At 41.4% G+C, this 12,361-nt stretch overlaps 1 protein-coding gene across 2 annotated transcripts in view; it reads right to left on the minus strand.

The window, feature by feature from the left end:
• The window catches only part of MCCC2 (methylcrotonyl-CoA carboxylase subunit 2), a 53,065-nt gene that overhangs the window by 24,246 nt on the left and 16,458 nt on the right, over positions 1-12,361 (minus strand). For both annotated transcript variants that reach the window (XM_059694374.1, XM_059694375.1), the window contains exons 7-8: positions 7,737-7,850; positions 3,703-3,767 (exon numbers count right to left, since the gene is read on the minus strand). In XM_059694374.1, coding sequence (XP_059550357.1) covers positions 3,703-3,767; positions 7,737-7,850 — 179 coding nt within the window. The remainder of the gene's footprint in view (positions 1-3,702; positions 3,768-7,736; positions 7,851-12,361) is intronic.

Below are 12,361 nucleotides of genomic sequence, written 5' to 3' on the forward strand. Positions count from 1 at the left end.
TAATACCAGCTACAAGTGCTGACTTCTGGCTATACTGTAGTAATTCAGAAAGCAAACAGAAGCAGGAGGAACTGCTTCCAAATCAGTAAATATTTAAAATAAAATGCTTTCTTTTAAAAGCTGCCTAGTATTTACCAAAACAGCAGGAAAGAGAAACCTTTGAGGAGGCATTACATTACATAAGTCTTTGTGTCAAATTAATTCTTCCGGATGACTAAACAGAAGTATAAATATGTATTTTTAAAGACAGTGAGAACCTTTGTAAATACACATTTATCACTCTTTGATTAGACAGAGAGAACCCAAAGCAATTTGTGACTAGTAAATTTTATGACATTGCTCCCCAAGAAAGCCATCACAATCTAATCATTGTCCTATGATTTTAAATAGGTTAAGAATAATAGCCGGTAGTAATAGGGTGCTTAGTATGCACCAGATCCTGTGCTATGAGGTAAGGACTATCATTTCCTTCGTTTTACGCATGAGGAAATGAGGCTCCAGAGGTTACGTGGTTTGTCTAGTCACAATGGTAATAAGTGAGGTAAATGAAGGATGAATTCTAGAACCTACACCCTAAATTGATATACTGCCTACAGCTTTCATGGGCACTGGATTACAATTTTTAAAGTCAAAAACATTTTGTTAATATTCCATAAATACTATCTTCTTCGCCTTCCCCAGATTAAGCACAAACAGTAACAGCCCACACTGTCTTATACCCACTCACCCTTTTCTACCTGCGTCCTCTTTCTCCGCAGGTTGAAAATCCACTCACTGTCTCCCTGTAACAGTCAGTCAATGGCCAGATAAGGCAGTCACCCTGATTCTCCGCTCACACAGTTGTGCTCACCTAAATGAACAAGTGTTCTGTTCAAACTCGGGCAAACCCTCAAGCTCTCCCTCTGAGCTTTTCTATGCCTTCCTCAACTCGTCATTTCTCCTTTGGCCTCTAGTTGTAAAATTGGAAGCATGCTAGCATATTTTGTAATGGTTTTTTAATTCATTTCTTTCTCTTAGCTGCCTAATTAAAGTATAAATCTGAGGTTGGGACTAGGGCTAAAATTCCTCTGTATTACCCATAACACTTAGTATAATCAATCTATTCAAAATAAGTGCTCAATGAGAAAGGAATGAAAACCTGGGGCAAAGATAGGTCCCTAAATCAACCCTTTAATTGGCATGGCAGTGTTCTTTGATAGAAAAGCAGAATTATTATACCCATCTGCCTCCCTGGGTTTGTTTGTGGTTAGAAGATCAAAGGTAGGTTTACCACACCTGAATCTGATGATTAGAGGCTTGCCATTCAGGTCTGGGTTCTTTAGGGTATGATCCTGGGCCCTCCTCTACATCTATATTCACCTGGAGGTGAGTTCATCCTATGGTTTTAGAGTCCATCTCTATGCTGAGGACTCCCATGTAAAGATCTCCAGCACTGGTCTGGGCTCCGGACTCTTACAGCTACCTGCCTCCTCAGCATCTCTACTTGGATGTCTCAAGCATCTCTAACTTATCAGATCCAAAAGGAATGCTTGATCCTCCTGCCCCATCCTCAAATCTGCTCTTTCCCCTGCCCTCTGAATCTCAGGAAGTAAAGCCATTTCATGTCACCATCTTTGTCACCTCACCTTCTTGCACCCCTTACATGAAATCCATCAACATGTCTCTCAATTCCACCTCTAAAATAGAGCTCAACTCTGTTCACCCCCCTACCTTCACTACCACCATAAGCACCTAAGCCACCAGCATCTCTCACCTACACAACTGGTCCCCCACATAGACTCTTGCCAACATTCCAAGCATTCTCTACTTAGTAGCCAGAGGGAATTATTTTTTAATGAAATATTTGGTGATAGCACATTCTGCTTAAAGCTTTTCAATGGTTTTCTAATTACAGTAGGTCCTCGGGTTACGTTGGAGATCTGTTCCTATGGCACAAAGTAACATGATTTTCGCCGTAAGTCGGAACCCACCTACATAAGCACCTACGTCGCTCACATGGAGCACATGCACAGCAGTAATGAAGTGAAACAGTAAAAAAAAATTAAAAGAAAGATAACAATTCCTGACCTTTACTTGTGGTAAATAAATAATAAAAAACATAAAGCACATATGTACATACATTGAAATGACAGAACTTTTTCTTTAATAAATAAATCGGAGATAGCGACGTAACCACGAAATGACGTATGTCGAGTCCTATGTAACCCAAGGACTGTCTGTGCTCTTTACAAAAAAAAAAGGTCCAAAACCCTTAATGACCAATTAAAATGATAAACAACAGCAGTCATAATGGCAGTTAACATTTATAGGTATTTATTTAAAGCAGGTATTATTTCAAGCAATTTACATTTATCGCCTCGTTTATCACTTCATAAAATTCTAGGCGGTAGATGGTCAAGAATTCTTACCCCTGAACTCTAACCTGAAGCAGTTAAACCAGTGATGTGCAGAGCAAGCTGGCACCTGACTCACAAGAGCCTACTGTGTGCATCTCTTCCTGCATCCTGTGGTGAGGTAACTTATACTACAGATATGGGCAGATGCCACAAAGCAGGGCTTTTCCCTCCCCCAGAGAACCAGCTGTTAAACACTTACCTGCTATCAGGTACTACCACCTCAGCATCCATTTATTTGGCCAAGCGGCCTGCAAGGACCTTAAACTAACTAGTACGGGCATAAGCCCTACAGAGCAACTGAGGGTCACGAGCAAATGTAAGTCCTGATATGACTTTCCCAGCAGCCCTTGTAATCAGCAGTCTCCCCTGCCTCCCAGCACCTATATGTCTTATGCACCCTTAGATAAGACCGCCATCGAGCTTACCAAAATTCCACTCTTTAGGATGGAACTGAACAATCCGGCCCTAGCCCAGGAACCCAAAGCACTCCTACCTAGGACCCTATTAAAACATGTGCCCCAGCCCTAGCCAGTTTGGCTCAGTGGATAGAGCGTCCACCAGCAGACTGAAAGGTCCCAAGTTCGAATCTGGTCAAGGGCACATGCCCAAATTGCAGGCTCGATCTCTGGTTGGGGGCGTGTAAGGGGCAGTCATTCAATGATTCTCTCTCATCATTGATGTTTCTCTCTCCTCTCCCTTCCTCTCTGAAATCAATATAAAAATTAAAATAAAAAAAACATGTGCCCCAGTTTCTTTCTTTCTCTCTGTCCGAGCTGCCTTGACCTCCCTAGGTGACCTCTGAAGGCATGCCAGGTACCTCCTCCAGACCCGTGATTAACAAACTTCTCTATTTCATTTTCTCTTGTGGTCTGTTGTTGAACTGCAGTTCACCACCAGCACCCTGTGCTCCACTTCCCAAATGTTCATTTAACCACTGGGTTTGATCCACCTTCTATATGCTCTTCCTTATATTTCTCCTTTGCAGGCCTATCACACATATACATTTATATGAATTTTGGTAATTATTTATTGCCCACCTCCCTGACTACACTGTAAACTCCCTGAGGACAGAGACAATGTCTATCATCTCCAAGATCTAGAGCTCAATGGGTATTTGTTAAATAAGAAACCTGTCTCTCCAGAAAAGCTGATGTTCTAGCTTAGAAATGCAACTCGACAGTTCAAAGAATTGAACCCTAAAACAGCAGATGGAGAACAAATTGTGGCAAGTTTAATACTTGGAAAAATAAACTTTTTAAAACATGTGGCAATCAATCCTGAAAAGGAATAACCTCTTCCGTTTCACCTGCAATGAAGATCAGCACCTCCAAGATCCTCAGCTGACACCTCTTCTCCAGTTGCTGCTTTAACCTACAACAGGGAGAAAAGTCAAAGGTGAGATTTGCCCATCCGAAATATACAAATGTTTTCCTAACACACAGCGCCTAACCTGACTGTACCTACCACTCTTTCTTCCATTGAGCTAAAGACATTTTGTTTTTTCATTCCACTTGCCTAGCAAACCAGTCTACAAATGAAAAATCTGAACCCAGAGTCACTAAGAAACTTGCCCACAGCCCCAGAGTGAGAGATGGAACTTGATTTGAACATTTCTGGCCTACGAGCCTGCTCTGTCCCCTCCTCAGGCTGCCTCCATTGCATGTTAAAGCCTTAGTGTCTGTGCCCTTGGCCGGCGCTCCCTGCTCCCTCTCACTCTTTGGTGAATCCCTGCTTACCCTTCAAGCCCCACCTGCTCTCTGTGCCTTTCCCTGACCCACTCAGGCCTTTCACCATTAATGACACTGCATGTAATAATAGAGCAATGCTTGCTTATCCGTGGTCCAAGGGTATTCCACTTACACCTCCTACGTGGCATTTGCCTGACTATATTTCTGTAATCTGCATGCGTCTCTGTCCTCTCCTCTATACTGTGAGTTCCTTGATGGTAGGAACTGTGATTTACTCATCTTTGAACACTTAATAAATACATTGAAATACTGCCTTTTCTTCACCTATGCTGAAAAATCCAGTGACTATTATAAACTCTTAAAGGTATAATAACTTTAAAATGGGGAAAATATCTAAGATTACTCACATCTAAGATTCAGAAGAATGTGAGCTAAAAGAAAGAAACCTCAAGTAATAAATTAAGAATGATTTAATTATAGCCTGAGAAATTCTAAGCAAGAAAAGTCTTCAATACTAAATGCCAATCTGATCCCTCTGGAATTGCTTATTGATTCTTACTTCTTTAAGTTGATTAATTTGTTTCTTTTTCTTCAAATAGGAAAAGCTTTAATTAGAAAAATGAACACTAATCTAAAATACAGCACAAAAATAACTTATTATTCACTACATCAAAAGCTCTGTCTTAAATAAAAAAATCCCACTGGGAAAGGTAATTAAAATTTTCACTTCCAATTATTCCACCCCCAGAACCGAATTTTTAGTTCTCCTCCCAAAGAAATTCAGTGTAAAATATAATTTGGTCCAAACAATAACTAATTATAAGAGGTATCTGGATATTTAAAGCTGTAAAAAGGAATAAACACCAACATACTATATTTATTTTCAGAGATCTGACTAAAAATATAAGGATTTGTCACTAGTTAATATTTATTGAGCACCCACATCATGTTTGGTACTGTGATAGGAGCAAAAATGATAAAAGTCAAAATAAAATTAAAATAGCTCATTCTACTAAATTATAAGTTCAGAAGATAAACAAAAGACAGGAGAACAAAAAGCTCTTTCAAAAACTTGTCTTGTCACTATGCTTGCTCCAACCATTTTAAGCTACTGCAACTCAGGCCCATATTATGTGTGAAACCTACCAAGCCTTTTCTCAATTTTCAGTGAAACTAGTGTCAAATTTAGATTTCTCAAGCAGGTGAGGATGCTGCTGCTTCTTTTTGTACTGTAAACTGTTTCAATGGTAGACTCCTGAACGAGGACCAGTTCTGGGACAGACTGCAGACTTGCCTGGCTGCCAAGTTAAATCTGAATCCACTGGTAACTGCTGTTAGCATTATTCTAGTAGTATGCTGCTGCCTATATTCCCAAAAAGATATTTTCAAATTTTAGTCATATCTTTACTCTTTATCTAATGAAATATAAATAAGGACTACTCATGAAAGTATGTACCCTTTAATATACAAAGGTAAATCTGGAGTGAATTTTCCTCTCATTAAACAATGATCGCTATCACGTAAAGCTAGAGAAATATTAAAGAACTAGAGGCCCGGTGCACAACATTCGTGCACTGTGGGGGAGGGGGGTGTCCCTCCCCTCAGCCCGGCCTGTGTCCTGGAGCAGTCTGGGACCCCCTCAGGGGATGTCCAACTGCTAGCTTAGGTCAGATGGGGAGCGGGCCTAGGCCAGTAGTCAGACATCCCCCATTGGGTCCTTAGTGCTGCTGCGCTTGCCAGCCTTGAGCCCGGCTTCTGACTGAGCAGCACTCACCCTGTGGGAGCGCACTGACCACCAGGGGGCAGCTCCTGCATTCATCGTCTGCCACCTGGTGGTCAGTGCACGTCATAGCAACCGGTTGTTCCGCCGTTCAGTTGATTTGCATATTAGCCTTTTATTATATAGATAATAAACACCACAGGCTTTTTGAATATGAAATGGCAGCTCCTCAGGCTGATCTGATCCTCAGTAAGTTAATAAAAATTAGCACAGTCATGTGGAAAATATACTGACTTCACAACAAAGCTTACGCTCCTTTTACCATGCTTTTTAAAATAAATTTGTCTTAATATTCCAAAACCACAGATGATTGATAGACTTTTGAAGCAATAAACATACTTGAGATATAATTCACATACCATAAAGTTCAACATTAAAAGTATACAATTCAGTGTTTTTTAGTGTATTTACAAACTTTGCAACCATTACTGCCACCAACTCCAGAACATTCATCACTCACCAAAAAAAAAAAAAGAAAACAAAAAAACCCCATACTCATTAGCAGCCACTCCCAATTCCACCCGCCCAGTCCCTGGCAACTATTAATCTACTTTCTCTCTATGAATTTGACCACTCTAAATATTTCACAGAAGTGGAACTATACAAGATCTGTCCTGTTGTGTCTGGCATAAAGTTTTCAAGGTTCTTCCATGCTGTGGCATGTGTCAGAACTTCAATCCTTTTTATAGCTGAATAATACCCCATTTTATATAGATGGTGGTTTTATAACATTCTTCTGTTTTAGGTATTTAATATTCTTGGATTTCACTTATATAATGGGACATTTTGTTGCTCGGTGTAGTAATTACCTGTCTCCCCACCTATCCTCTATCACTCTGAAGTCTACAGTCATGTCTGCCATAAACATGGTGGAGTGATGACTGCATTACTGAAAATCGCTGGAACGGAGCTGACCAAAGGGGTGGGAGGAAGAGCCAGGATTATATAATCCAGTTCTCAGTGCTGCATCAGAGGCAGGCGACCAGTGAGGCTGCACAGGGTCCCATTCTCAGAAGGGCCCTGTGCTTGAAGTTTAATGCTCGGTGGCCACTCCATTGAATTCTAATTTATCTTTGAATTTATGTTCTGTAAGTAAAGTCTGAGATGACAATGGAGTGTGTGAGTTGGAGTTTGGGCTTCAGTTCTTAGACAGTCTGCCTCCCACCATCTCTCTGGGATGGGTTCTTGGCTCCCTGCTTTCCCGCTAACTGGAGCCTGGGCCCTGCCCCCTTCCTAACGATTGCTACATCTGCCCGAGTGAGGGCCTGGCCTGGCATGCACCCCCTAGAGCAGTGGTTCTCAACCTTCCTAATGCCTCGACCCTTTAATACAGTTTTTCATGTTGTGGTGACCCCCAACCATAAAATTATTTTCTTTGCTACTTCGTAACTGTAATTTTGCTACTGTTATGAATCGTAATGTAAATATCTGATATGCAGAATGTATTTAGGCGACCCCTGTGAAAGGGTCATTCGACCCCCAAAGGGGTCGCAACCCACAGCTTGAGAACCGCTGCCCTAGTGTCTCAGGGTGGAGCACAGCAGCACCATCACTATCCCGGCTGGCAGTGCTGAATTATGTTCACCAGCGGATGACTGGGTGGGGGTCTGAGCTAAGGGCTAGTCTCTTGCCTACTCCCCATCTGGCATGGAGGTTGCCCACCCTTGGGAGTCATGTATGCACTGAGGGTTGGGCTGGAAGAAGAGATAGCTGGAAGGGAAAAGATGAAAAGTTCTGGAGATGGATGGTGGTGATGGCTGCACAACAAAATGAATATACTTAATGCCATAGAACTGTATACTGAAAATGGTAGAAATGGAAAATGTTATACCATGTATATTTTACTTCAACCAATCAAAACTATGTTCTTACCAAGGGTGGTCCAGCCAAGAAAATGGTACCCTGCTTGCGTACAATGATGTTTTCATCAGCCATTGCAGGCACGTAAGCACCTCCTGCTGTACAGGAGCCCATGACCACCGCTATCTGGAACCCAAGCATATATGACACTCATCAAGTACAGCCCAAACAGTGAATTATACTGTCTCTGGATCTATAGTCCCATAAATGTTGCAGTACCAGGGCACACTACTAGCTGGTCCCTGTACTTCATTTTAAAAGTAGAGTCCTCTACATCCAGCCAGGGTTGCTCAGTGGTTGAGTGTCGACCTAAGAACAAGGAGATCAAGATTCTATTCCCGGTCAGGGCACATGCCCAAATTGGGGGCTCGATCTCCAGTAGGGGGCGTGCACGAGGCAGCCAATCAATGATTCTCTCTCATTATTGATGTTTCTCTCTCTCTCTTCCTCTTCCTTCCTCTCTGAAATCAATAAAAATATATTTTAAAAAATAAAAGTAGAGTCCTATAAACATTTGTAATAGTTTCCTTGTATCAAAGCATTTTGAAGGGCTTATGTCACACTTTTACAAAGTTTATGGATAATATCCCTATCAAAGAATGGCCAGATAGACTATTAGCCTAAACTACTAATGGAGAACTCACGATCCACCCCAAAATTGGCAAAACTGTATGATAGGATAATTTTTAAAACTAATAAATTCTCTAAACAATTGCCACTTACCTCACAGGAAAACTGAAATAATAAGTGTTGTTAATACTGTGTGTTACCCCACATACGATACATTCTAAATATAAAACTAACGTTAGCATCACAGTTGAAAATCTTGTTCAAAAGAAAGTCAATTGTGTGGAAGCTGGGTGATGCATACAGTCTGGTTCACAGCATTATTCTTTTGTATGTATTTAAATTTTTCCATAATATAAATATTCTTTCTTAGATATTAGTATGACACAATGAACAATAAATATGGTTTGGCAATTACCCCTAGATACAAATAAGTAATATCACAAAGAAAAATAAGAAAAGTACATAATAGATATTTTCTTTAATTATCCTATGTTGCTACCAATTCCAATATTCCACCAGTTTTCCTTATGGTCATACAATATCTGTTCTGAAGAAGAAAAAACCCACTAGTATTAATCCAAAAATAGAAGGCAGACCAAGTCAACATTTTTCATCTAAATGGCTGGCACAAAAAGACATAATTCCCTATTTCATGTATGTTATTTAAAATGTCTGCAATATTTCTGTCACCATATTACAATGTTTATCACTTATTGTTTTTACTTATCAATCACCTAGCAGTTTGTTTCCAAAATATCTATGGCTAGAAAAACTCATGCCTGTGAGTCTACAAAAAAACATTCATTGTAGCAGTGTTCATAATAGTGAAAACATGCAAATAACCAACATGTCCATCAATACAATATGTTTTATTTTTAAACTTGATTTTCATTTACTTATTTTTCCCATCACTATTATCACCTCTATGCCCTCTTCCATCTCCACCCACTCCTATTTCCCCAGCCATTACCACACTGTTGTGCATGTCCACAAGTTTTTGGGTTTTTTTGCTCAATCCCTCCACCTCCCCCCCACACACACACACCCTCCTCCCCACCAGAGCTGTCTGCCTGCTCTCTATGAGTCTATCTTTATTTTGCTTGGTAGTTCAATTTGTTCATTAAATTCCACATGAGTGAAGTTATATGGTACTTGTTTTTCTCTGACTGGCTTATTTCACTTAGCATAATGTGCTCCAGGTCCATCTATGCTTCAATACAGTATTTTGAATAGGTAAATGAATTATCAATAAATAAGTTCTTTTTTTTGGGGGGGGGGGGAGTGTTCAGTATGTGTGTTTTTTATTTGTTTGTTTGTTTATTTATTTATTTTACTACAGGCCCGTTGGACAAAATCTGAGCATGGGTAGGGTTCCTAGGCCTGGCTGGTGATCAGGGCCAATCTGTATGGTGACTGGCAGGGCGATTAGGGAGCCCCTGCTGGCATCTGCCTTGGCTGACCTAGGGACAGCCTGTGGGCTGGAGGCAGCTCCTATATCAAGCATCTGCCCCCTGGTGGTCAGTGCGCATCATAGCTACCAGTCATTCACTGTTCGGTTGATTTGAATATTAGGCTTTTATTATATAGGATTTATTTCAGAGAGAAAGGAAGAGGGAGAGAGAAAAACATCAATGATGAAAGAGAATCATTGATCGGCTACCTCCTGCACGCCTCCCACTGGGGGGTTGAGCCTGCAACTGAGGTACGTGCCCTTGACTACGTGCCTTGACTGGAATCGAGCCCGGGACCCTTCAGTCCACAGGCTGAGGCTCTATCCACTGAGCCAAACCAGGTAGGGCAATAAATAAATTCTTTAAAAATCTAAGGCAATAATAAGAAAATGTTAACACTTCATATATCTGAATTGAGGATAGGTGAGTATTCTGTTCTATTATCCTTTGTACTTTGTGCATATCTGAAATATTTTATGGGCGTTTTCTTCAAGGTTCTATCAGGAGAAAGGGACACGATTTTACTTAGTCAGCCTGTTCTTTGTACTGGAACACCAGATTCCATTCAAACTATTTCATTACTAAAAAAAGTCAAGGAAGTAGAGAAGAGTTACAATGATGTAAGAATCTAAAAAGAGGACACTTTTCAAAAGTAAGTCACATAGATCTAAACAGGCACAACAGGGTTCCATTAAAACAACCAGAGAACAAAAGGAGAGAAAAGAGCAGTACTGCCAGCAAGTATAGAGGTGGGGGTGGAGGAGACAAAGACAGAGGAATTAGTTTGCCAAATAATAATAATAGAAACAATAAAAACATGAGGGAAATGAAACTGATTGCCATCATGCCATGTGGAGCTGGGAGAGGGGAGATTTCCAATTTAGTAGAAAAGTCTCACAAGTGAGTAGCTGGCAAATTATTAGCACATCTACATTAGGGAATTTTACCATATTCCTAAGAGCACTTCAGATGCATTTTCTGCACAGTACCTCTGAAACCAAGGAAATCAACAATCTACTTCTCTAACACCAGCTAATAATGGTCCCCAAACTCTTGACTTTGGTATTCACGTCCTCTGTTACCTTGTCCCCTTGAGTGTTAATGGATCTGCTGATGTCCTTGTCCTATCAAATGTCAAGTGTCACTTCTGTGATCAAGTTATGAGATGCTATGTCTTCCATCTTGCTGGCACTCTCTCTCTTGCCCACTTGCTTGCTCCCTCTGCTGCAGCCAGCTGACACATGGGAAGATATTCTATGGAGAAGCCCATGTGGGAAGAAACCTAGAAAGGGCTCTGGCCAACAGCTGGTAAGAAACAATGAGGCCTGCAAAGAACAATCCTGCCAACAACCATGTGTGTGAGCTAGAGGTTGAATCCTTCCCAGTTAAGCCTAGAGGTCTGCAGTGGGTTGAATAGTGGCCCCCAAAAAGGCATATCCACACCCAAACCCCAGAACCTAGGAATGTGACTTTATTTGGAAAAAGAGTCTTTGCAGATATAATTAAGGATCTTGAGATAAAATCATTCTGGATTACCCAAGTGGACCTGAAATCCAATCACAGGAGTCCTTATAAGACAGAGAAGAGAAGAAAATACACAGAAAAGAAAGCCATGTGAAGAACTTCTCTCGCTCTCTTTTTCAAGCTCCAAGGGCCCTTCCTTTGCCTCTGTAACTTGCTTCCTGAGCCCATGCAGTCCAGCTGGCTCACTTTTTCTACCTCTGTGACTTTATAAACTTTCTCTTGTATTGGGGGCTGAGGATTGGGGAGAAAGACCTATGCAGAGATTGGATCATGCAACCTCAAGGCAAGAAAATGCCTCAAGCCACCAGAAACTTGAAGAGGCAAGGAACAGATTTTTCCTTAGAGCCGTTTAGGGAGCATGACCTGCCGCCTCCTTGATTTCAGACTTCCAGCCTCCAGAACTTGAGAGAATAAATTTCTGTTATTTTTAAGCCACACACTTTGTGGTACTTTGTTACAGCAGCCCTAGGGAACTAGGGCTGCATTAGTTAATGCAAGGTTAGTAAAGCTATAGAAGTTATAATACCAGGTTAAATGGGCTAATTCCCCCTATAAAACAAAAGATCCCATTAAGATTTTCATACCAGATAATGGAAAAGCCATCTATGCAAAACTGAGCAAAACTGAATTTTCTATTTTGATAAATAAAGCATACAGATAGGTAAGGTTACTACATAACAATAAAATATCTCTATAAATAAAAACCCAGTGGCCAAACGGCAGAACAACCGGAACGACCGGAAGGACCGGTTGCTCTGATGTGCACTGCAGTGGTCACCCAGCCCGACCGGGACCCCGACTGGTTCCCCTCAAGTGCCTGTGGCCCCTTCTCCCTGGCCAGCCCTGCCCCTGATTGCCCCCCAGCCACCCATCCCCGATCGGCCCACCCCAACCCGAATCGGGGGCGGACTTGGCCTGTCAACCTCCCATACCCTGCCCCGCCCCCCCACCGCAGCCCCATCGGCCCCCATCAGGGTGGGCCAGCCGGACCCCACCTACGCATGAACTCATGTACTGGGCCTCTAGTATAATAAATAATAAAATAATCTATTGATAGAAAATAAAAAAGAAGAGATGTAATTGCAAGTGAAG

Source organism: Myotis daubentonii, chromosome 4 (assembly GCF_963259705.1).
Source record: "Myotis daubentonii chromosome 4, mMyoDau2.1, whole genome shotgun sequence".
NCBI classification, from domain to species: domain Eukaryota; kingdom Metazoa; phylum Chordata; class Mammalia; order Chiroptera; family Vespertilionidae; genus Myotis; species Myotis daubentonii.